The following is a 26,367-nucleotide window of genomic DNA, read 5'->3' as shown; positions in this document are numbered from 1 at the left end:
GTTCGTCTTTCCATCTTACCCTCACATTGCCAATACTATCCTGCAGTTCCATGGGGGATTGCTGTACTCCTCCCCCTACTTTTTAATCATTTTTTTATTACTTTTTTATTTCATTATATTGTTTCCTAGAAGATCAGTCGAGTTTGAATTTCTTTTTAAGAAGTATTTATTTTACCCTATTTGCCCGTCAAAAGCTCCCAATAGGGGCATGCCAAGCTACATTCCTGCCTTTCTCTCTCATATTCTTCTCACAGTTGTCTGCATAAATATGGGTCTGTTTTGACAAGCACATTTCTTATGCCTTTTAACCCTCTCCATGTCCTTTTCCTTCTTTGCTTCTCACGCCAGATTAAGTATGACATCTGGGATCTTATAAAGGAGGGTGTTTTGAAATATCTCTTGAGAAACATGATGTTTTCACATTTTTCTCCTTCCATGTTTTCAAAATATTTTTGGCAAGTCACAGAAACTTTTCCAGGAATTTTCACGAGCGGGCTGACCAATCGTTCTTTATCTTCATGAAGTGGTGTCAAAAGAATAGGAGAATTTTGGGAGGTGACATCTTCTATAGGACCAACTCTTGACCAACTGTTCTTCTTGCCCTGAGGAAGGGGTACCTGATTGCCCCACAAAGCTTGTGTAAGATCTCTCCCAGTTATACACTTGGCCCAATAAAATGTATCACCCCCAAAATCCTTGCCCCTTGCTTATTTCCTGGACCAGCACAGCTATAACAATACTCCAACATTTAGAATGACTCATTCTTTAAATGTGGAGCGTGGCAGGGCACTGTGGGTGTCTGCCATTTTAAGGGCCTGAAGCTGGCAGCCAGCAGGTGCCTGATGAGGGCAGCTGTTTTGGATCCAGGGCTGCCCATATAAACAGGGCATTTTGCTGCTGGAAAGCCAGGCAACAACATTGCCTGGCTGCAAGGCCGCTGGTATCATCTGGAGCTAAGGGAGGAGCTGTAGGGGATGGCTAGGAGGCTCCTGGTCCTGGGCATGACCTAAAACTGCACCCTGCTGGGAGGGGGTAGCCTGGTGGGGCTCTCAGTGGTGCAGGAGCCCCCAGAAAATGCCAGCCCAGTGACCACCCTGGTGAAAGGCGGGTCGGGGCGCCTTAACCCCAGCTCTCACCTTCGTGTGGGTTAGGATATTGGAGGTAGTGGGGGCCAGGCACAGCTACAGCCACCTGAGCCCACCCGGGGAGGATCTCAGAGTAGCACTATGACCCTCTGCTCCAGGCGGGGAGTGAGAGTCCCCTGTGAGGCCCTGGAGCACCCGTCATGGTGCGAGTCACCCCATCTCCCCACACCCAGGAAGGGGGACCCGGAGAGAGTGTGGGGCTAGTGAGGCTGGGGGGTAGAGTACCCCCTCGACTGGTCCATGTTGGGGCCAGGACCAAGAAGGTCAAAAGGGCCAGGTGCCCACTGCGAGGGGCACCCAGAGTTGTGGGCCTGGGACCCCACCTGGCCTTGGAGGTGAGACCAGGGCCTGTGTATGGCTGAAGGTCCCGAGTGGGGACCACGCCCGAGAGGGGAGCCAGCTCCAAGGAGCTCGGCAGCCCAAATGAAGGTGCCATAAGCCGCCTGAGCGGCAGGATTAAAGGAGGATCCTGCCAGGAGGATTCTGGAGCCTAGTGGGGGGCTGGTGTGACTGATAATATCTGGATGCCATCTGCAAGGGTTGGGCCGCAGTGTAGGGTGGTATGGAGCCGCAGATGCCCCCCCTAATATCAGGGTGCAAAGAAAAATGGGCAGCCTCCCACCTTATTTAACAACTCATTAATTTTCCAACAAGGTGCGGCAGGAGAGAGAGGCGGATAGCATTCCCAGAGGCAGGTGGGAGGCCAGTGACATCTAGCCTGAGTGAAACCCACTTTGCCACATGGAGGTTTCTAAATAATGGATGCCTTTAACCTCCTCGGACATGTAGGCCACGGGGAAGAAAAATGGTCTTGAGGTTAGGCACTGAGCTGGGACTCGGGAGATTGAAGACATGTTCTTTGTGTGACATGGGGAAAACTAGATAATCTGTCCCTGGATGTGGACACATGCTTGTCTTCATTATGGCCAAAGAGAAAATGGGTCTGGCCAATAATGTATACAAGGGCTCATTTCCCACAACAGAGGAGAATGACGAGCTGATTGGAAGGACACATTTAGATAGGAAACAAATATACACAAGACAATGGAAAGTTTTTAAATAAGAGTTTTTTACAGGGCCAAAAAGCCAGGCTGCCCCAATCAAAAAAGAACACAACTGGTTCAGTAGGGAAGAAGGCAGCAATTGAAATAAAAAGAAATATGTAACAAATAAATGGAAAACCGGTGGAATAGACAGGAAGCAATGATGAGGGAAGCTAAAGAAATCAAGGGACAACCCATTGCTGGCACGACAAAGGGCAGTAAGAAGTATTTTTGTGTTAGAAATCCTAGCAATGACTTGACCTGATGGACACGATAAAATATATCCAGGGAGTTATAGTAGAGCAGCTCCTGATCCACCTAACCTATAATTCTTTAAAAACCAACTGCCTGGGAGAGGCAGTGGCCTGTCTATTCAGGCAATGCTGGGAGAGTCAGCTGACTTCATGACTCATTATCATCTCCCTGATTCCAGCTCTTCTTTTTCCACTCCACAGGTGTTAATGACTCCTCTCCTTTTTGTTGATCCTGCTGTTGCACAATTCAAACTATCCTTTCTTGTGCAAGTTTGCTGTCTATTAAACATCCCTATAATGCCTTCTATTCCACAGCCCTGCAGATTGTTTGTAGCTCTAGCTAAAAACATTAACACAAATGTGGGCATATTAACTCAGGGTATGGAAGATTCTCAGAAACAGGTGTAGAAATGTGAAGGTGTAGAAATGACTGATACTGGAATATTGGAGGCACTGTCAAGATACTCAATTAGGCTACATTTTGTTTTATAAATTTGAATAAGAGATGTACATTTAACTATAAAGACTACGGGACAAATGGCATCTTTTGACCAGGCAAAAAATAGTCAAAATAACTTCTTGTGATCTTTTTTCCCCTAAAACTTAATATATTATGTAGCACATTCATGCACATTCCAGATGTTATATTTGTTTTTGCTTTGATCTTAAACTGAATAATATAGCACTAGGCCCCTAGGATATTTTTAATGCTTGTAGTTTCTCTTTAACTGGAAAAAAAAGGGTTGTGTTGCATGTGATGATGTGTCACATCATCTGCGCTCCCATTTTCAAAACCCTAGATCTTCCCAAAACTATATAATTAATGATGTAGATAGGGCATAAGTATTCAATAAATATTTATCAGACATTTGGGAAAAAAATCAGGATGATGTGATTATATCGGGGTTTTTAAACTCATGTCGCCCTTTATAGTTTTTTCTTGTTTTTAAGGGGCCGGGGAGGGGGAGGAGGAAATCAAGGCTTCCGCGGTGAGGGAGAGAGTGGGGCTGGGGTGGGCACTGCACAACCAGGGCGAAGCGCGGGACAGAGCCATGGGCAGCTCATCCAGCATGTGCGAGGAGGGCTGGGGTGGCTTCTGCTGCGGCATGCACCCCAGGAAGGCATGTGCCCCTAGATCTACATGCGGGGCGAGGTGGGGTGGGGTGGCCTGCCATGTGGGCTGGGGCGGGGTAGTGCCGAGCTCTTCTTGGCTGGTGCTGGGCCAGGCTGTGCTTGGGTGGGCAGCAGCAGTGCTGGGAGGGGGGCTACAGGAAGGGCTGCAGCCACTCCAGATTTCACTGTAGCCCCCCCACCCCACTCCTAGTGCTGCTGCTGCCCACCCCAAGCACAGCCTGGCCCAACACCCCTACCAGGAATAACCCAGAGCTGCCCTGGTTCTAGCCTAGAGCGGCAGCCTGCCCTCACCATGCACGCAGATCCAGGGGTACATGTACCCCATGCCCTCCCGGGGGTGCGTGTAGTGGTGGGAGCCACCCCCCCTCCATGCACAGCTCATTCCTGCACCCCGCTCTGGCTGGGCAGCCCCGGCCCCGACCTCACTCCCTCCCCCATCTCTGGGGCCTCGATCTTCCTCTTCCCCCATACCCCTTCCCTCACAACAGACTTACCAGCTGGACCTGGCTACTCTCCACACTGCCGGACCATGCTCCTTTGCCACCTGCATGCTGCACTGTGGCTGCGCGCGCGCACACAGCATTTACCAGCCATATTATCATCAGCCCCATCAGTTCTGCATACCCCCTATAACCTTTTAAAGTCCCTACGGGCACGTGTACAACCCGTTGACAACCACTGGATTATATCATATGAAGATGATGAGCTACTTTACTGTGCTGGAAGAAATTGATAAACCTCATCTAATAGAGATCAATGTTCTCTAATCAGCCTCTTGGCAAAGGAGATCACTCACCTGCTGATATAAATAAAGACCAGAAGAGTGCTAATGCTAGGCAAATATTTCAAAAGAGCATGTACAATATCCCAGGTAACAATTGGCTAGTTAGTCAGATCCCAGTCCTGGGCAAAATACTGGATAAAGCTGATTGCAATACAATTGGTGAAGTATGAAACGACAGAGATATAATTATTTCCACTCAACCATGGTTTTATGGAAAAATAGGCCACGTCAAACAGACCTGATTTCATTCCTTGATGAGATTATCGTTTTGGTAGAAAAGCATAATTGTGTGGGTGTAAGACTCCAGAGAGGCATTTGATGTAGTGCCGCACAGCATGAAGAGATTACCACCATGCAATATTAATAAAGCACACAATTAGGACTTGGTGAAATGACAGATATCAAGTGCCCAACCTCAGTGTGGGCGAGTGTCTTGAACGGTTCTGTCAGAATTGGTACTAGACCTGACATGGTTCGGTATTTTTATCAATGCTCTGGAAGTGAATATTATTATTAATATTATTTAGATTTATACCTGCCTTAGGCAGAAAGGCTTCAGAGAGGCTTAGAATAAGTGGTGGACAGGCCACCCGGAAGAAACAAGTGGGATCCCCGAATAACCCTTCAAAACTGGGAAACATGACATCGCAGCTGATGCCCGCAGGCTGGCAGAGCAAAAAACAACGCTGTGCACAGGGCAGTGGTGTGGAGCAGTGGGGGAAAGCCAGGCCCATTCAAATACAATGGGGTTTTAATAGTGCTTCCTACCGTGCTGTCCCCGTAGGGACCAGGAACGAAGATGGCCGGGGTTAGGGGAGGTTGCTTTTGCTTGTCAGCCTCATTTAAGGTTTTGACATGTTTTTCTCCATGCAGTAGCTGACTCGAGAGTGCAGTGACCCAGGGCTTGTCCGTGCTGGGTGCTTCTACACATGCAATTAATTCAAAGCAATCAACCCCAGTGCAGTTTGCACACCCAGAAGCTTGCTGGTGTTTCTTTGTGCCCGCTCTTAGGCACCTGGTCCTCATCCCGCTTGAGCATGACGACCGGACTGGACTTATTGCTGACTTTGGAGCCTGCTGGTGGGGGCAGGTGGGGGGCAAACCAGGTGCTGGGACTTACTACTGCTGTGATGTAGACCAGCTCATAGTGGGCAGGACCTTCTTTGCCCCACGTGACTGAAAACAGATCCGTCAGAGTTGGGAGCCCTGCAGTGCCCTAACCATGCAGCTATAGCATCCGAGAGTCTCTCTCTCTTTCTCTCTTTCATTCGTTGGCAGTCATCAGTTCTGGGGCCCCTAAAAAAACCCCCCATTTTGAGTGCAACTTCATTGACCCCGCTCTCTATGGAGTCTCCTGGTTGCAGTGGAGCAGGCCATGTATCTCGGGGCAGGTACATCATCAGTTGGTGTGAGCACAGACGTGCCTCTTTTTCCTACGGTTGCAACATGGTGGCAATGCATGCATTTTACAAGTAGGATGCATCTTGGTGCAGAACTATCCAGCAGTATAATGTGTGGCAGGCGAGCAGGGCACCAGCTCTGCAAGCTTATGGAGGGGGGAGCATGAACAGCAGCTGCCCCTGCAGCTGCTATAACGCACCCACCTGCCTGCTGCCACCCAAGGCTCAGCCCCTGGAACGGTCCATGTCTCCTCGTCCTTAGTGACATTTCCTCCCAGTCATTCCAGTATGCCGGGGCTTTTCCACTGAGTGCCTTGCTTTACCTCAAATGCCCTTGCTTTCCGTGCCCAGCAAGAGCCATTTTTATCTGAGTGTCTTCAGCACATCACGCTGGAAAGGCTGTGGCTGAAAAGCAGTGGAGGGTATCCCCCGGTCTGCTGCTTGTAAAGCATCCCAAAATAACCCTGGATCTCATTCAGAGAGCTGCGCAGTCACGATGGAAGATGAAACCAACCATGCAGCGTGGGCTTAGGGGTGCACAAATATTCACTGCCTAATCTTCTCCCTTCTCCCCGTACGAAGGCAGGGCTAAGCGAGGGTCAGTCTCTGTTCAGCGCAAGGTGAAGGCCCCGCTCTAAATCAGTTCAACCATTCCTTGTGCAGGCGCGGTTCACAGTGTCATCTTCACTTCCTGCCCTAAATGATCATGTGATACCGTTGTGCTTAAAGGACGTGCTGCAACGACAGTGCCCAGCTCCCCTCCGTAGGTAACCGCATTTCAGTGCCTGGTGATGGAGTTGCTCTTGGTGCCCATGCATGCGTTTGGTAAGGATGCATTGGCAACCTACACGCAAGTTGCCCGGGCAGGAGTCCTATCTCTGTTACGACACTGCCTTTTAGCTTGTGCCAGATCATAACTACACTTGTGACTATGCTTTTGGTTATTATACTGCAGCGTCTTGGCCAAAGAACCGCTTTCCTGAGTGTTCCCATCTCCCATTTCAATCCCTCGATGCCCATAGGTAGCATGCAATGCATTTACATGTCAGCCTCACTAATGAAGACCTGGTTGAATGTCCCAGAAGAAATTTTAAAGCAGCAGTTAAAAATAAAATACAACCCCTGCCCCTCCTCTGCCCCAAAGCACAAACTCCTCTGGAAACTATTAACTTCCTTCCTGCATATTTACATTGGTAAAATATTGCTACCACCTGATGCGTTTTGTTTTTGGCTCCAGGTCCTATTTTTCCCCCCGCTCTCAGGAGGAAGAAATTGCATGCATTTCCAAGATCTGGAAGAGATGTCAAATAAAACAAGCTGCAGTTAGTCGCATGGGTAAAAAGTGGTAAAATAACCGTCCTCTAGAGGAACCGAATAACAGATTCCTCTTATATTAATAAACTCTTATATGCATACGCTATTAAGAGACCTCGGTGTGGTGGTTCTGATCAGCTTGACACACCATCTCCAAGTGAGAGGAGTGCTGTAATATCCTGCAAGGAGGAGGCTGCACCCTGTATAGTCCACTTGACACGGTATTTGGGGTTGTCCTTTTCCCTTCCAGTCTGATAGGTCTTCTTTCCTTCCTGGGCTCTTGGGATCTTTCCTCGTCTCCCCCGGATCATTTACCCTGAAGACCCCACATCAAACGAGAGGACAACCTCCATGCTGGTGGATTGCTGGCTGAATTTAGCCACCAGTTTGAGCAGAGTCCCAGCTGGCCCTGTATGCACTTCCCCCTCCCAGATCTTGCTCTGAGTTGGCTTCAGCTCGGTCTTGGCATGCCCAATGACGAGAGCTTTGTGGGCTTTGGGCATCTTGACCCTAAATGTGACCCAGCTTTGTTCCTGGAGCACGCCAGTTCTGGGCTGTAGCAGTATGCACCCTCTCCTCCACAGGCTGTACACCCTGGGGAAAGGGGGCCACCGGGGGTTGGAGAAACAGCGGATGATGTAGTCGCAGACATGGGCAAAGTCCTTATGGTCCTTGTTCCTGCCAAAGAGCCCCACTTTGTAGATGCCTGGCTCAGGAAGCAGGATGCACACGCTGACCTTGTTTCTCAGGTGAGTGAGGAGGACGTATCTCTCCATGGGGTACTTGGTGTTGGTGACATTGTCCTTGCTCAGCACGGCTGCCACTTCGACGTCGGGCCGTGCGTGGAAGGTGATATTACACTTGCCCTGCATGGTGGTGATGATGGGGGCAGAGTGGCTGGGGTTGGAAAGGCCCCTTCCACGGGTGTAAGTCCCGCTCCCACAGTGCATGCTGAGGCCGGATGGGAAGAGCTCGTTCCGATTGATGGGGCTGGAGCAACGGATGAGGAAGTTGGCTGCATTTTTGAACGCGGTGTCTCCTAGATCTTTCACAAACACCGAGAGCCGGTAGTAGCCCCAAAAAGGGCACAGCACGTGGCAGCTCAGCTTGTCTTCCTCTGCTTGAGATGCCAGGCACTTCTTGCTCAGAGAAGTGTCTAACTCTTGATGAACCAGCTCGTATGTGGCCAGCAAGGGCCGCGTTGTCTGTAGAGTCAAGAGCAAAGCTCCCCTTGCAGCGACCACCAGGTCCCCTCTCCAGCTGCAGTCCTCGATACCAAAGTCCTTCACCTTTTGGTGAAGGCCCCAGAAATGAAAGGGGTTTTCAGGCAGGTTTTCTCTACTGATGGGCTCCAGGCACTGGATCTGATAGGAGCACACCCAGTGATAGGGGCCTGGAGAGTCTGATGGCCGTGCAAAGACCATCAAGTCGAACAAGCCCTCCGTTGGGGGGGTAACTTTGAGAGTCATGCTCTGCTTGGACACGGTCATCATCCCATGAGTCGTACCCATGTCATCTTTGCTAACTTCACCAGAGAGCTTGGAGAGGTGGTAGCTAAACTCTGTTGGATGTGCACTCTTCAGGGCCACCGTGGCTTCCCCATGAGCTGTAGGAAAAGGGTTGGAAATACCTTTTAAGTGCATGGCTCAGCATAAGCATCATGGCTTATTCGTTTTGTCTCTTTTTGTTAACAACTGTGACACACACGGTGGAAAACTTTGCATATGCAGCATGGGACTGGGAGCCTCCAGGGGTTTGAGGTGATAGAAACTAAGGGCTGGAAGGGACCTCGAAAGATCGAGTCCTGCCCCTGTGCCTGGCTCTTCTAAGATGGACCCAGAGCTATCCCCTCCTTCCCCGTGTGCTTCAGTTTCCTTTTCTATAGAACAGGGCAGATGGTATTTGGGCTCCTGGGGCAAGCACTTGGGGTAGGACTGTCAGTCACAATGCAGAGATCCCCCAAGATATTCTCCTGTTCATGTCGCGAACTCTATAGAGCTCAAGGCAGCGCCGCACAGAGGTATTGCAAACCGAATAGCTGTGTTAGCATGGTGCTGTCCCTAGGCAAATTAGCTCTCCTGAGGATGCCACATGCTCTACAGACCTCGGAGACCTCCAGATAAACGGCTGTCGTCAAGCAAAAGATGGTGGCAGTTAGGTCAATCTCATGAGTCCTCAATATTAAGGGGAGTAGTTATTCCCCCAGTCATTTCCACTTACGTGACAAACCCGGTGTCCCATCCTGAGCTAATTTTACAGTAGCTCTCCCACTCGAGGCAGACATCAGAGGTACAGGTCTGATGTGCTGTCGTCATAGCAGGAGCGCAGCTGGGAGGATCAGAAGACTCCAGCCCAGCTGGTAGGAAATCCCACTGCTCTCCGCCAGGCTGTACGAACAAGTTCAGTTTTTCCAAGTTTTTTTTTTTCTTTCTTTCTGGCTCCCCTACCGCTGAGAACATCCATGTGCTGTTGTCTGGGAGCCAAATCTAACCCAGCAGGAGGGAAATACAGGAGTTGCACTGAGGGCTGTATTCTTGCCTGCACCTGATGCTACTCAGAGCTCAGCTATACAGCTGAGATAGCGGTGCTGCAAATCTTTGAGTTTGCCAGAAGAAATGTGCATCTCCGAGTCACTATTTTTTCTTGTCTTGATTCTTTTTAACGTCAATAAAATATAGCACATACGTGGCCTATGTGATGTATAACATGTGCATCCATACATAGGTTATATGCAGGGATGGTGCCATGCATATGTATATATTTTGATTGAATTTGCCTACATATGTGCACGCACATAGACATGCCTACATATGTGCACGCATGCAAAATGCACAACATCCTTTAAAACTAAAGGTGATTAGATGGGGGAATAATTATATCTGCAGAGACGAGGATAATGTCCATGTCTCTAGAAGAGGTAGCACAATGGGTCTGTGGGATCGGGGCACTGGCCTCAAACGAATATAGTAATGATGGTAAGAGATGTTATGGAGGCTGCTGGGATAGTGGCGTCGGTTCTGAAATATCTCTGTTACTTGACCTTCATGCTCCTGTTCAGGAAAGCAGTGGGGTGGATCTTTCATTATCCATTGGGTTGCTGGGGAGGTTATAAAATGCTTGCTAGCCAGTATTTTAACCTGTGTATGGACCCAGGTAAGCTCCAGTTTTATGCTTTTTGCAGACACCAGGTTTGCTTAGCATATTTTGGATATCAAGTGTCCCCACAGCAGCAAACCCTCCATGAAGAGGCCACGGGCCTTGCTTGCTGAGCCTTGCATGGTTCCAGTGAATGAGACCTCACTAGAGGTTTCCAGAGAAGAAAATACCTCCCTTCGTCTTCCACAACCAGGCTGCTTTGCTGTTTGTGAACCCTTCCTTTTTTAGACATTGAAAGCTTCTCATTCTAGTAGCTACCTTTTAGGGATCTCCTTCTGCTTTTAGAAAGATGTGGTTGATACATCCTTGGCTTTGCGGCAGCACAAGCAGAAGCCTCTTAAACTCTTCATCTTCTTCAGCCTCTGCAGAGGAAGAAAGCTTTCCCCCTTGGTTTAGAGAGCATGAGAAAATGGGGCCTGGATGTCTCTGATGCCTAGAGAGAGATGTTCAAGAGGCTTCATCAGGGCTCATTAATAGTTCTGCATCTCTGCTTTGGTCCTCGGTACATTTTTCAGGCATAACGCCTCCGAGTGCTTCCACCAAGTAACAAGCATGCTTACTTATCTGCATTTGTGCAACTGAATTGCAAACTCTGACGCTCTGGTTCAAAGGCATTTTGCATCTACTCTATCCATGTAGAAAAAGAGAAACACAAGAGGCCACAGAGAATCAGGCCCACAATCCCCTTTTCTTCTAAGGGACACCAAAGCACTCGACAGACCATGACCTCAATTACATAAGGTACTTATATGTGCTTTAGTCCCACTGACTTCAAAAGTCCCCAAAGTGAAGTGTATGCTGAAGTGCTTTGCTGAATGGGGTTCTAGGAGTACAGGGTTCAATCAACCCCCATTTGAAATACAGCTGACTTGGAGCAGTAGAGAGGACACCGTAACAGAGAGGGAAATTTAACAATGATATTGTTGGGGCTCCGGGCATGGTCACAATACAAATGTAGTGTGCTAGGGTAGGGGTGTTGGTAGTAGCTGTGTTGGTCTAAGGACATAGGCAGACAAGGTTCTTTGGGTTGATGGGATATCTTTTATTAGACCAACTAAGTAGTTGGAAAACAAGTTCTTTGCAAGCTTTCAGGCACAAACATCCATCAAAGACAAAAATGTCCAATTACCTGTGGATGCCCACTTCTGCCAAGACCATCACTCCCTCTGACCTCCCAGTTCTAATTCTCAAAGGGAACTTACAAAACACCTTTCATAGATGATCCTACGAACTTCACTTCATCAATCCACTGGATACAAAAAATCATGGACTCAATATAGACATTGGATTTATGACACATTACAACCTGCCTGACATCTGATTCCCCAGGTACCTACCTGAAGCTTACCCTTTGCATTCCTTCACACATTTCTCCCCCCCCCCCCCACCACACACTCCCCTCCTATCTCTACCCGGTATCTTCCAAACTTCCACCTGCTGACATTTTCACAGACTTCTTGTCACACTTTTAGCTCTTGGAAAACTCAGAACAACAGCAGAGTTTCCCAGTGCCTGAAGAAGGGTGTTTGTGCCCGAAAGCTTGCAAAGAACTTTTTTCCAGCTACGTAGTTGGTCTCATAAAAGATATCACATCTACCCAAAGAACCTTCCCTGCCTGTGTGCTAGAGCAGTTAAGTCTTGCACACTGACACAAAAGGAAGCTTTTAATTACTAAGAGGAAATTTTCCGTATGGATCCTGATTTTCATTATTTGTCACCATGTCTGCGGTAGGCTGAGAAGAACATTTGCAAAGAATGGAGTGGTAGGGTTTTATTATTGCCTTGACTGCCCAAGTTGTGACTTGGCTCATGTAGTAAGTGCAAACAATAGTCTCCTGGCAGCTCTTCAGTAGAGACATCACTGATGACAGAATTTATTAACTGCAGGTTTGCTCGCTATTAAATTCAGCCAACGTTCGTTTCCGAAGCTGCTGCCCTGTTTGGCTGCATCATATGAGGATCTTTGGAAAGAAAGAAAAGAAAAGAACATTGTACCCAACCTAGCCAAAGATGGCGAGATATGGAACACAGTAACGAGCTCGGCTTTGGGAAGAAAGCCCTCAAAGATAATTAGCGGATATGTTTCAAACAAACATTTGTGGGGCGTTGAATTTATTCCACCAGTGAGCTAAAGATTCCTTTCTTTAGAAGAAATTAGGTGAAACCCGTGGATGTGTTCCAATGCAGTTTCCACATCAAGGCATTTAATAGTTTCCTACAGATGGTTGATGTGCGTTGGGCTAATTGCTTAGCAAAACACTGCAGTAACATGTAGACACATTTTTACTTTTCCAAAATATTTTAAAAAGCTTCCTTCCCCTTCTGCTATTGTATCTAAGGCATATGCCACTGATGACTGGTTTACTGGAGACAATGATGGAAAAGGTTCTGGTAAACCGATTGGATGAAATTTTGCTGTTTTCTTTCTGCTGTAGTCCTCATTGACCCAGATGTGATAAGCAATTAAAAAGGCTCAGGTTTTTTTTCCCCGTTTTTTTCCCCAAGGATGACGCTCGATATTATCTGAAAATCAGGTTCCTTTGAGAAATCTCAATTGAGTGCCAGAAAAGGAAGCAATCAAGAAAGCGTTGTATGTGGAAGTCTTATCCATGGGCTTTTAAGCTAATGGGAGTTGCACAAATTTAAATCTGAACAATATTAGGGAAAAATAGGCAGATCTTGTAATACAGACCTCACGCATATAATTTGCCCTAAAGTTATACTAGATTGTCAGCACTTTTTCCAGATATTAAGCTCCATTGTTGTAGGTGTACATTCACACCCAGACTCTTCATACACACAAATAGAGATCTTTATAAGGGCTGAGAAGGTTCACAATTTAGCTTTTTAAGCACTCATGAGATTGGGCTAGCTTTTGAGAATAATTTTAGTGGTCAAATCAATAGCATTGGTCAAAAGAAAGAAAGGGGGGAAAAATGGATTCTTCTAGGGAAAAAAAAGGTTGACTTCTCTTCCAAGGAAAAACTTTGCGAACAAAAATCAAAATGAAAATATCAATTGAAATCACAATTTCCATTTCAATTGGACAGTCCAGTATTTGAAAGCTGAAAAAGATTGACATGGGAAAGGTAGATATCCCTCCCTGTCTTCCCACATGCTTCCCAGGGGAGCCGATAACTCATACGACACGTAGGGTCCACTCGCAGTTCTCTTCTACCGGGGGACAGGAAATGTCTGGGGGCCACCTGATATAAATACCACACCTGAAAGGCTTGTGGAGCTGTGTAACATGTCCAGACAGTCATGCTTTCATGATCATTTATCAAAAACTTGCAAAAGTACTCAAAATGCTAGGCTTTAACAAACCTGTGACGAATTGAAGCAGCTGAAAAAGCAAATAGTCAATGAAAAGGGCATGTATCGGGGCCTTCATGTCCTGGCTGGTGAGAAATGCAATCAATGAGCAATGTGGACAAAGAAAAGGAGAGTGGCCCAGCCTCAAGCCAGAGGGCCTATCAAAAAAAATTAAAATGGAAGTGATACTTTTAGATCTTATACTCCACTAAGGATGAGTAGGGAGAAAATCAGACTCATAGAAATGAAGGGCTGGAAGGGACCTCGAAAGATCATCGAGTCCAACCCTTCTGCTCTGGGCTTGAGAAGGTTTCTCTATACAAACCCCTCTTCCTATGATCACAGTCCACTTGGTGTCGATGAACTCCCACCAGTGCCTAGACAGCTGAAAAAGTGGAAAGGCGTCTGCCGGTACTGGAAGTATTGAAGCGTGGTGCTTTGAAACGAATACAACTCTTGTTAGCAGTAGTTGCATGCTATGAAACCAGGCCTCGTGGAGCAGTTCGCAAAGAGTGTCCCGAGAGTCCTGGTCCCTAAGAAAGGATAACACTAAAACGAACAATTATAGTGGGGTCTTACCCTCCTATCACTGCCATCGAAGATCCATAGTAGGATGCTGCTGACTGGGATTGAACCCTTCGGTGCCCTTGTGCTAAGTGGGTTTTTAAAGCACAAGATCAATAAGGAACAGGTCCGCTGAGCGAAGCCGCTCCTCAGGAGGCCTTAGGACAAAATGCTGCCTTGAGTTGTGATTTTTTTTGTTGGTTTCTCAGAAGCGTTGATCTCTGCTGTCTGCTGCTGGCTTTTGGTAATCCTCTGGTACTCTGCGATTCCAAAACTCGTAGCCAAGGCAACTGGAAAGTCCCAGGAGAATTGCAGCTGTGCTGTTTGATTGGTGACTCAAGCACTAATTAGTTCCCGGTGACCCTGGATGCACAGCAAAGCGATGTCCTGGCTCCCTGTCTGTTTGCTCTCGTTGCGGATTATGTATTCAGTCGAACGGATCATTCATTTGGTTTCCCGGCAGACGCCTTTCCCACGTCTTACCAAATCACTGTCCTTTTGTTCATCCGTGATGCAGTTCTCTTGGACGCTGATCTCGACTCGAGGCAGAGCCACCTCGATGATCGGAGGCAAGCAGCATGCCGCACGGGCCTGGAAGTGGATACGGCCAAAATAAAAATTCACCGCACTTGGAGAATCCAGAGCAGTCTGGGGCAAAAAAAGGCAAATCTGATGCCTTTCAAATATCCTGAAATAGCCACCACTGAAAGCAACATCCAGTGTCAAAAAAATCCTTGCTTTAGCTGCATTGCAAAAAAAAAAAAGGGCCAAGCAGAAGAGTATTGTATTCATCCGTATGAAGGCTGCCCAACGCTGCCAGATGCTATTGCACGTGGATCCCAAACTTGGTTCGTGTCAGTGAAGATGTTGGCTGCTCTCAGTGCTGTTGGATGCGAGTGTGTGCATGTGTGTGCTCATCACACTCGAGTGCAAATGAAATGAACTCCTGCAGGAGACCACAGCAGAGCCTCCAGTGCCTTCACCGAGCAATGCAAAGAGGAGAGGTGGGTGGGCACCATCTCCAGTCACCAGCCAGGCAACACTTTTCCCTGCTTTGCTCTGGATGTTGCAGTGGCCAGGCGGCAGCAAAGACAGCCCCGTGAAGGGCAGTTCTGGGTGATGGTCTGTAAGGTCCCTTCTGGCCCCTACCAGCTATGCAACTATTCCCACTGGGGCTGTGGTCTTGCTGTGTGACCTTGGTCACACCACTCGGGGAGGTAGTAACCTGTACCTCCCTCAGAAGATGCTACAAGACAGTGTAATCATAGAAAATGAGGGTTGGAGGGAGCTCAGGAGGTCACATCTAGTCCACCCCCCTGCTCCAAGCAGGACCAGCCCCAACTAGATCATCCCAGCCAAGGCTTTGTCTACCTGGGCCTTAAAAACCTCCAAGGATGGAGACTGCACCACTTCTCTAGGAAACCCCTTTCAGTGCTTCACCACCCTCTTAGTGAGAGAGTTTTTTCCTAATATCCAAGCTAAACTTCCCTTGCTGCAACTTGTAATCCTTGACTGAAAGGAGGTATTGATCAACAAGCCATTATACCTCAATTGAGTGCATATCCTTTGTTTTCAAGGCACATGGCCATCAATATCAGGAAAGCCCAGATCTGCTGAAATATGGTGTGCCTTTGATTTTTGGGTAAGTAATTCTGCTCATTCCAAAGCTTCATGCTGTGCTTTGTTTGCGGTCTATTAATTCTTCATAGCAAGCATGTCAAGCCCCCTTGCTCCAAGCTTGCTTTTTTTCTACAAGATGAAATAAATGGCAGGAAAAAAGAATAAAAACCTCTATGTTGGGACATTTGGTCGCAAAGGAACACAAAGGATTCAAGAAAGATTCTCAGATGGGAAAAGGTCATGCTGTATTTGACCCAAAAAGCCCACATCAAACACCGCTGAGACAAAATCTCCCTCTTTCTCAAGAAAGGACAGGGATTTTTTTCAGATCATGCTTTGTATTCTCGTCTCACTGTATAAACAGTGTGAGAAGAAAGAGAAGTCACGTCCCGCCGTCTCGTGAGGCTGCTGACTAGAGCCAAGCGCTTTGGGAACGCTGCAAGAAGGAGTTTCGGGGGTCTTAGAGCTGTTGACAAACATTAATGAATGAAAACTCCTTTCCCCCTGCAAGGTAGAGACATCTTGTTCCTGTTCTACAGACAGGGCAACTTTGGCACAGGAGGCTTTCAGTGACTTATCTGAATTTACTGTGATTCATGAATTCTGACTCCCGGTTCTCCTATTCTATCGTGCAATGGCCGTGATTCAGGGAAATACGTGCATTGTTACGTCCTGTTGACTTCCATTGGATCTAAACATGCACTTGAATGGGAATGCCAGATAACGCCGTACTTTTGAACAAGGAGGCTCTCGGGAATTGGGACCCATTAGGTACAAAAAGATGTCGTCTTACCATGAGGATGGAGGAGCTGTGCCCTCGCTTTGTGTTTACCTGTTTTGAGAAGAGAGACGTCTGGAGAGAGAAGGGAGAGCTGAAGCTTGAAAAATTCGGATGTTTTAAAGACTCTCTGTTCAAAGTCTTCCAGCGAGACGTGTTGTTCAACCAGCTGCCACGCTGGGTCTTCGGGCCAATGGGTTTCAATGAAGTATTTTGGGTCAGTGAGAAAGAAGAAGTCATCGTGTCTGCCAGAGTGGGAAAAGGATACCAAAAGTGAGGTTGCTACACAGATTGCCAATTGCTTAACTCACGAGCGAGACCTTATGAGGGGGATAAGGCAAAGTGCCGCGTTTATTGATTAAGCGCTTACTACACACACCACATTCATACCCCGATTTCTGTTCTGCGCTGGTATACGTTACCAGTCTTATTGGTGCTTGGATCAACTTAGTGGAGCAGCCAAATTGATCATGAGTAGGAGCCGGGCTCCTGCCAGTCCATCTCATCAGATGAACCAATGCTTCAGGATGACATGCAGAACGAGACCCAAAATTGATACATCTTGCCCCATCTTTTATAGCCTTGCCACTTCCCCCAGTCCTCTGGGCTTTTGCTGGGTTATCACTGTGTTCTTCCTTGAAGGTCGATTGCCGTTGTTCTCTCGCTGTTCTGGGGCAGATTCTTCTTGTTTTGGTCTTTCATCTGTCTGCATTCTTCAGCCAGTCGCCAGCTGATGTTTTTTTTTTTCCACAAACACACTCTCACCCATATAGCATGCAAAAGAGTAAAAGGTCGAGCACTTATGTCAAACTACAGAACAATACAAAATGGAGTTTCTTAAGGCAATGCAAAACTCAAGAAAACACATAAAATTAAAAGCAATAAGCAAAAAGTCTATTTGTATAACAAGGTCACCACGCAACAGGAGAGCCTGAAGCCCTAATTCAGCACTGATGGGAAAGGGAGCTTCTGCGTGGCATAAATGAACGGCCTCAGAGGTAGCACAGTGACATCTATTATCATTTGACTTGTGCACAATCAGGCCAAACCTATTTTTTCTCTCCATACCCGCTAGACCACAACTTCATGGACATGTTGATAGGGTAACAAATATGTGACATTTCAGTCAAATCTCTCTCTTAGGCACGTCAGCTAATCATAATCCCACAGAAGCATACAGGGTAGAGTTACCAAAGACTCAACCAGCCATCATTGAAGTTGGCTCAGCCCCTTGGTGTAGATCAAGAGGGGCAGCAGGGCAATTGTATTGCTAATGGAGACTGCTATTTCCCCTTCCTAGCCTGCTTTGAGCTCCTCTAATATAGATGCTGAATGCATGGATTTCCTCTTGCTGAGGATCTAAATACCGAGGGACTGAACGGAAAGCCCTTGCACTCGAAAGAAGCCTGTCCAACTGATCTGGGACGTCTTCCTAGGGCACAACAAACGAAATAATCCTGATTCCTTCAGCTTTTCCTCATCAGTCATGTTTCCAGGCCTTAACTTTTGTTACTTTCTACTAGCCTCTATCTAATCTGTCCACATCTTTCTTCAAGTGTGGGGCCCAAAATTAGGCACAGTACTCCTGATGAGGCCTCACAAGTGCCAAAAGAGTGGAAGAACCACTTCCCTTGATCTTCAGGTGACTCCTGTTAATACAACCCAGTAGCCTCTTGCCTTCTTTTTGTTTTGCACCAAGGGCACACTGCTGGCTCATATTCAGCTTCTGGTCCACTGTAACCCCCAGGTCCTTTTCTGAAGTACTGCTGCCAAGCTAATCATTCTTCAATCAATATTTGTCTTGAAAGAGCGACTTGGAGTTTCCTTCCTAATTGCCATCTCTCAACCACGATGGATGTATTTTCTTTGATCTTTCCTCACAAATCAGTCCTTAATAGGTACTTCACCAGTCAGGGTTCATGCTTTTTGAGCCCTCTCTGTTTCCTTCATACTGAGATGCCTGGAAGAGAGAATGGTGTTCACAGACACTTTAGACCAGAGCCACCTCGCTTGACCTCCGGCGTTACCTGGAGCAGAATATTTCCTAGCGATTCCTGCCTCAACTCTGTCCCTGTGGTTTAGTACGGCATCCAGTCACGGTTGAAAGTTGTTTCAAAGATTTAACTACCCTCTTGGTTAAAAATGTTCACCTGATTTCTAGTATGAACTTGTCGAACTTTTTAGTCTTTAGCCACTGGGATTGCTTTGGCCTTTGTTTGTTGTGCGAAGGACCCGGTGTGACCCAGACCCACAAAAAGCAGCAATCCTTTGCCTGTTCTGAGTGCCCCGCGAGTGGATGCATCCCCACAAGATGTGCTGCTGCTACTTGTCCCCAGGGAACACCAGTGCCCGCATGTTGTGGGACGTGGCACGTTGCCTCAGGTGGGGTAGAGGAGGCGTACCTGGGTGCTGGGGGCTGTAGCCACAGCGATCCAGCAGCAGGGAGCCTGGAGCGTGGCTCTGGCTGGTCAGGTTCTTGTTTCAGGTTGTGCGCGCTGCTGCCACGTGTGCCGCCCCACTTTTAGGTGTGGGGTTTTTTGACCCCATGATCTCCCAGCATCAAAGCCCCATCCCCCACACTGCAAATTAGCAGCACGGGGAACACCTGCATGTGTGGCACATGCAGTGTGCACGCTCGTCTGGGTGTGCCCAATGAGCCTACTCTTTTCCCCCCGCACACTCGCAAAAAACAACCCCAAGCCCCTAACGTTTTAAGTAGTTCCAAGTAAAATAATTGCCCATTAGTAATTCCACAATGACTTCATTATGCAGCATTAGAGTAAAAAGAAAGTGACAACTTCATAATATAGCTAATGGAGAATTATTAAATTACACAAATAATTTTTGCTAGTCATTATTTACTTAGTCAGAATGTGCTGAGAATTTGCAAGTAATTATATCTAGCCCCGCATAATGATAAAGTTGCTGTGGCAATGGAGATTAATTGTGTGAGGAGTGACACGTATTTTTAATTAAAACAAGTGGCAGGGAAAAGGTATCATTTGATTATTCCTTAAAAGCCTCTATTTACAACGCGGGTGACTTCTGAATTTGCATTTTCAATTAAAAAACACAACGGTGCCATTCTCTGTTCTGATCTTAACGCTTCAGATTTTCATTCCTCAGGTGCCTCTCAGCTTGCAAAGGGACTTTTTAAGACTCCCACTTCTGGGTTGAAGTCAATCTTATTGAAATCAATGTGCAGGCTTCTTTCGAGTGCAAGGGCTTTCAGTTTAGTCCCTTGGCATTTAGATCCTCAGCAAGAGGAAATCCATGCATTCAGCATCTGTATTAGAGGAGCTCAAAGCAGACTGGGAAGAGGAAATAGCAGTCACTATTGGCAATACAGTTGTCCTGCTGCCCCTCTTGATCTACACCGAGGGGCTAAGCCAGCTCCAATGCAAGTCGATGGAAACATTGCCGCTGACTTGAACTCTGAAGCAGAGGCGTAACAGGGCATTTGGGCCCCCAGGGCAGCAGCAACCCGTGGAAGCAGCACTGACTTCCAGCTGCTGCCTTGCTGCTGGAGCAACTGTTATTGTTCTGCCCTCCTCTTCCCCAAGTGACTGGATCTTCTGTCCTGATCGTTCCACCTTACTTAAGCTGCTAGACTGAAGGACTCTACTATAGTCCTCTTTGCATAGTTAGAGGAAAGAGGGGTACATGCATCAGATAGGCAACTGCATGGCCAGGATGAGGCAGGAATAGCTCCTATGGGTCCGATGGCACAGGCTACAATAGCATGCGCCAAGGTGATGGGTGTGCAAGAAGGTATTTAATCCATAGAGGTCCCTCTGCAGTGCTCTAAACTGGAGCTGGCAACCTATGGCCTGCAAAGTGATTTTATCTGGCACGTAAAGCAGGCCGCGTTTAGTAAGCTTTGTGCAAGAATGCACCACTTAGGGGTCGATTATCTAAAAAATGCCACCTCTGCTTTGCCTTAGGACCGAATCGGCATCCCTGGCCTGCTCTTAGTGGAAGGGTGTTGCTGACCCCTGCTCTGGGCCATAAGATCTCGACCTGGACAGCCTAACAACCTCCATGGGCATGAAGTCATGTTTTAGGGACTCGGTGGTGACAGATGACAGAACAAGGAGCAATGGCCTCAAGTTGCAGGAAGGGAAGTTGAGGTTGGATATCAGGAAAAAAATTTCTCACAAGAAGGATAGTAAAGCAGTGAAACAGGTTACCCAGAGAGATGGTGGAGTCTCCATCCTTGGAGGTGTTTAAGACCCAGGTAGACAAAGCCTTGTCTGGGATGATGTAGTTGGGGCTGGTCCTGCTTGGAGCAGGGGGTTGCACTAGATGTGACCTCCTGAGGTCCCTTCCCACCCTCGTTTTCTAAGATTCGATGATTCATAGGGCCAGATTTTATTGCACCTATTAGTTGTCTGAACTCCCCTCCCCCCTCCCCAAAAAAATAAAAATAATGCTCCTGCTTTTTTGCAACATGCCATCTTCTTCGCCTTAAGGCTAAGTCATACAAGGCAGTGAGGAAGAGGAGGAAGACCTATCCACCTCTTGTGTTAACTGGCTTTCAAGGACTTCCAAGGGGCCTAGTAGAGGAGGGTCTGATACCTGTCATAACTTCTTGATGGCTGGAGGGGAAGACGGTCTTGAATGTTTTTTTTTCCTCCATGATGTAAGGTGGGGGTGGTTGCACACAGTAGCTGAGAGCTGCTGGTGCAAGCATGTCAGCGCTTCGTGTGTTCCCGTAGGACTTGAGCTGGGCGTCTTACCTGGGAATGAACCGTCTCTTCTCCACATCCACGATGCCCGCGCCCCAGCAGGTGTCCAGCAGGTGCCACTGCCCTTCCAGCTGCACGGCGTTCCACATGTGGCTGGATTTCTTCTGCAGGCAGCTCAGGCCTTGTCGGTATCCGGTGCCTCTCCCATAACCTGGCACTCCAACGCAGCTCAAACCTACTTCCCTGGAAGAATACGGTTGGTATCACATGTAACCACAGGTTAGGTTGGCCACCGGTCAAATGCAAGCATCATACACCATTGGCCACTCAAATGAATTGATAGACCGTGGTTGCCTAAACTCTTTTCCTGGCTATTTTGCAGTCCAACAAAGGGAATTTACACTCAGATGGTTGTTGTTAAGCTCATTGTTCCTGCATTACTATTTGTTTAAGAGGTTTGTGGTGATTGTAAAGGTTAGTACTGTCCTTAAATTGTTATTCATTCAGACCGAATGATTCATTTTGGATTAAAAGGGTGACAAATACATGGAAGAGCCAAAGAAAAGGCTGCAAAAGTGACAGAGAGAGAGCATGCATCTTACGTATATCCTTTTGGACAGCCTGCATGGAAACAATCATGGGCTGCATTGTTTCTAGCTGGGAGAGTCATTCATAGAGATTCAGCATGAGGTAGTTCAAGGGGGTTGTACCTGCACATTTCCTGGCATAAATAGGCATAACCGGAGCAGACACCTCTTCTGGTTTTCAGGACTTGTTCAGGCATGTGGATCTTCTGAGACAGCCCCAGGAAGCCATCCACATCATACTCTATGGGGAGGAAATGTAATCAGCACCATTAGCCAGAGGTCTTGTCTAGTCCTCTCATGAAAGGAAGCTGGTGATCCCTTTGAAAGAGTCCCTCCATGGGGGGAAGTGGCTGTTGCTTTGGTTATTCCAGCAACGGATTGCCACAAATGCATTATACTGCACACGTGGACTCACTATGTGTTGATGCATTAGGAAGGTAATGCATTAGACTGCCCTGGATTCAAACCCTTAAATTAATAATGATCACCATGGAGTAACACCTAGGATAACATCTTTTGTACATTAGCACAGAATTAGCACTAGTACAGTGGTGCTCAATCGCTCTGGCTCTGCAGACCAGACGTGCGGTGCATGGTCAGCACATGAGGTCAGTCCACTGCTCTGATCCACTGCACCAGCCTAGCTCCATGCACCATCTGTCTGGGGAGTGACCCCAGATGCTGGATCCAGCCTTGGAAGGACCTGGCGCACTAGATACAGCCACAGCCTGACCCCATGCATTGCACCAACCCCATGCACCCATGTGACCCACGCTGCGGGGTCGCATCATCCAGCCCATGGGGTTTCTTATGGGTCCAGAAATTTGGCAGTAGGGGAGCAATGGCAGCCTTAATTCCTGCATCTCTCAACCGTGGCAAGTAGCACTGCTAACTCTACCCTGCCACCAATATTTCTGCACTTGTGGAGAGCCCCGTGAGCTGGATGACCAAGCTCCATGGGTCAAATCCAACCCAGGGATTGCAAGTTGAGCACCACTGGCCTAGTACACCCCAAGCAGCAGCTCATCGCCACAGGGAATCCAAAGGATTCATAGATTCAGGATAAACTGAGGCTGGCAAGAAGAACGAGGTATGATGGATGGAGCTCGCCGCAAGTTACTTGCTCACTCCTGTGGCTCATGGGGTAGTGAGCATTGGGGTGTTTTGGCCTTATGCGAGTTCAAGCAAATAATGGCAAGCGACTGTCATTCCAAGAATGTCCCGACCCACATGTTTCCAAACCCATGTGTGTCTGTTCCTAATTTTGGCCAGATTGGAAGTATTGATTGTCGTGAGTGATGGTCTTAGGAGCTGCAAGAACCAGTGTGAAGAGTGGCTCCGGCTCTGAGGAGGCTGGAGAAGGTGTTTCAGTAGCACGGGGGTGGATGGTCCAGTCTCCATACGGACCACTGGTTCCCAAATGTTGGAGCCCACTGAACTACTCCAGCTTCTCAATGCTTTCTACATTGCCAGTGGTTTTTGACTCCACTCCTTGTATTAAGCGTGAGAGAGAGAGTCAGAAGCTACAACAGGCCCAGAGAAAGGGGTTCTCTGTAGCTGCTCTGGCCCCAGAGCAAACCAGATGATGAATTGTTTCTCAGCCCCAGTCCCTCCACTCCTAACCTGTAGGAGCAGACATGGGCTTCTCTCTTTTCTGGGAGCAGCTCAGACCTCTCTGTGCAGCCAGCAAATCTTATGATGGGAGGGGGCCGAGAAGCATAGCTGTGGTTCCCCTACTTACTTCCTCTACTCCTGCCACCTTGTCCACAGCATCATGGACGTAGCCCTATCGCTCTCTTGCCATGGCTAGAATTGCAATCTTCTCCGAGTGGAGGTATAAAGGCTGCCGCAGCACAGTCCTACACTATGTATTGTCTATCCCCTCCTCTCTTACACACCCACAAACACCCCCCCGCCGGGTGTTTGCAGCACAGAGAAAGCCAAGAAGGCTGCCTATTGCAGCAAAGCGGGATTCAGACATTTATCTGAACCACTAGTGCAACTCGGATGGGCCTGGCTACTCCTCATCCTTCTTAGGTTCCTGTTTCCTTGGGTGGTGTGGCCTATGGAGGCCAAGGACATCATTTCAGGGTCAGCGAATAGAAAGCCATTGTGTACATGACTTTTTCCAAAGAGGGTCCTCATGGAAGACCAAACCATGGTGCTCATCCCTCTCCTCGATCCAGACATGAATTGTTCAGCCTCGTTTCCCCTTTCACAATGAGGACTGGCTTATGGAGAAACCGATTAACATCTGCAGTACACTCCCTCCCTTTCACGGTCAGTTATTCAGTATAAACCTCCCTCTGCTTCTCGACAGCTAAGTAAGCAAACATCATACACGAGGACTGCTGTTGAGCATGGACCCAAGCCCAGGTCTCTCATGTCATCCATGAGTGTTTTAATCCCCAAATCTCCCCCTTCTTCCTCAGTTGAACCTCAAATCAAAGCACAGGCCAAACTGAAATGGAAAATGTACTTACCAATGTTGTGACACAACCACATCCAGATCGCTCTCACCATCTCCAGTTTGCTCTGGGCCTCCTCCGTAATGAGCCGAATGATGGTCTGGACCGATGACAAACCCTGCCTTGACTTTATCTGGGGCAGACCAGATTTTATGTGGTTACCTCAAGCATGTGTCACAAAACCCATGATGCATTAAGGGCTGTGGAATGACTGATTTTTCCCAGTTTGGTGGCCTACTCGAAAAATTTAATGGAAAATTCATTTTGGGTTGAATCAAACCTGAAATTTTTCAGTATATATTTCAAACGATAACAACAACAATAATAATATCTATAACTATAATAAAAATACTGCAATAATAATAACAGTAACAACAACAATGATAATAGGAAGTGTTTTTCTGGTTGAATAAAATGTTTTTGCTTTCAGCATTTCTTATAAAACAAAGGACTAGACTCGCAAATCAGAAAAAGATGCTGGGATGGTATTCCCTCCCTCCCCCCACCTCTCTCTTTATAGCCAGGTACTTAACCCTGACACTGAAATGGGTTCAAGTCCCCTCGTCTTGGTTCAGTCCTGAGAGGGGTTACATCCAAGGGCAATCACTTGGCGAGAGGGTATTTTAGGCTGGGTCAAGCACTTCTCTTGAGTTTTTTCCACTTTGTAGAGCTACTAACGTATTTACTGGGTCAGAGAGTGGGAGAGCCACTCTTCAGGCTGTGTGTCAGGACATTTGCCTCAGGGGTGGGACATCTCAAATCTAGCCACCTCCTCTATTAATGCTTAGGTATTATAATAAAAATAGAGCAGATATAGCCTGGGGCTGGAGACTGTAGGCCAGAACCCAGGTCCAAATTGGGCAAAAAGTGTGGTGGTACCTGGGCTTCCAACTGAGTGTCCTGAACATCGGGCTACAGGGTGACAGCTCAGAAGTGCCATCACCTCTTTAGTTTTGTGACTAGCATCCAAGTCCAAGCATGTTTTTGGTTTGTTTTTTCATTTGCCTGAAACTATTTGATGACCTGATTCAGGTCAATGGCACTACAGTTGTCCCTATAATGACTGTTTAAAGAAATGTCTATCCATAATTCATTTATTTTTCTGTCTGTGGGTCATTTTTATGGTGCTTATCATAGAGCCAGATTCTCTTACTTGCTCAAGCCCATCGGCCTCTTCCATTGGGGTAAAAAGTTCAGGACGCTGTCATATCTTTCCAGGGAGGGATTCCCCCCTTAGCTCCAAGGGTGCTTTAAACTAAATTCAAGCCATGGCTGTCTTAGAACTGGCCCTAGGATCAGACACTACCACTGGTTGTTATGTAGTTTCTATCCCTGGTTGTATCTATAGATCCTGGGCACACCAGAGATTTTAGTCCATAGGCTCTTAGTGCAATGTAAATGGGCTTGGTCTCTCCACTTGACTACCCTGGATTAAGTGATTGGGTTTCCTCCATCAGACCGATCCCTTAAATCCTTGGGTAATCCCTACCCAGGCTGACTGGTTGTGTCTACATGTGCATTTACACCAGCTTAACTTTACTGCGCAGTAAACAGGAGTAGCCTGGCATCTACACATGCAGGCATTAACGCTGTGTGTGTACTGATTTGGGATTAAAATTAATCCCAAGCCAGTCCACACACACAGTGTTACCGTGCAGTAAGGTGTCTGCACGTGCATTACTGTGCAGAAGCTAATTGGGCATAACTTTGATGCCTGCATGGTGCAGGTATCAAATTTATGCTCAACTCAATGTCAGTCACCATATTTACTGCACAGTATGGGCATGCACATGTAGATGCGTGCCCTTCCTGCATAGTAATTTCAGTTACTGCACAGTAAATGCGCACATGTAGACGCACCCACTGCTTCCCAAGTGTCTTAAGACCTGTTTCGGCTTTAACTATGAAATTTAAGAGATTCCCAGTAGGTGTCTGGTCAAAAGAAGGGAACCAGCAGCTCAGCTGATATATGGGAAGAGGGAGGGGGGATGTTCTTGATCCCATGAAGGACCTGTGGCACTGTGGCTGAGATCGTGACCAGTGGGGATTCCTGCTGACAGAACGCACTTGCTGGCCCCATGCATGGCCATGGGGGGAGTCCTTTGCCGTCCTGGTGC

The 26,367-nt window shown here is 47.5% G+C and overlaps 1 protein-coding gene across 1 annotated transcript in view; it reads right to left on the bottom strand.

Moving 5' to 3' along the window:
- Positions 1-3,824: 3,824 nt before the first annotated feature.
- LOC112549829 (kyphoscoliosis peptidase-like) overlaps positions 3,825-26,367 on the bottom strand; it is a 32,396-nt gene continuing 9,853 nt past the window's right edge. Inside the window, exons 3-7 of the mRNA XM_025200703.1 lie at positions 24,266-24,383; positions 21,906-22,023; positions 21,247-21,438; positions 16,562-16,752; positions 3,825-8,680 (exon numbers count right to left, since the gene is read on the bottom strand). Of these exons, the coding sequence (XP_025056488.1) occupies positions 7,386-8,680; positions 16,562-16,752; positions 21,247-21,438; positions 21,906-22,023; positions 24,266-24,383 (1,914 nt within the window). The 3' untranslated portion in view covers positions 3,825-7,385. The remainder of the gene's footprint in view (positions 8,681-16,561; positions 16,753-21,246; positions 21,439-21,905; positions 22,024-24,265; positions 24,384-26,367) is intronic.

Source organism: Alligator sinensis, unplaced genomic scaffold (genome assembly GCF_000455745.1).
Source record: "Alligator sinensis unplaced genomic scaffold, ASM45574v1 scaffold12_1, whole genome shotgun sequence".
Lineage (NCBI taxonomy): Eukaryota > Metazoa > Chordata > Crocodylia > Alligatoridae > Alligator > Alligator sinensis.
The sequence above is the reverse complement of the archived record's forward strand: the minus strand, read 5'-3'. Positions and strand labels throughout refer to the sequence as shown.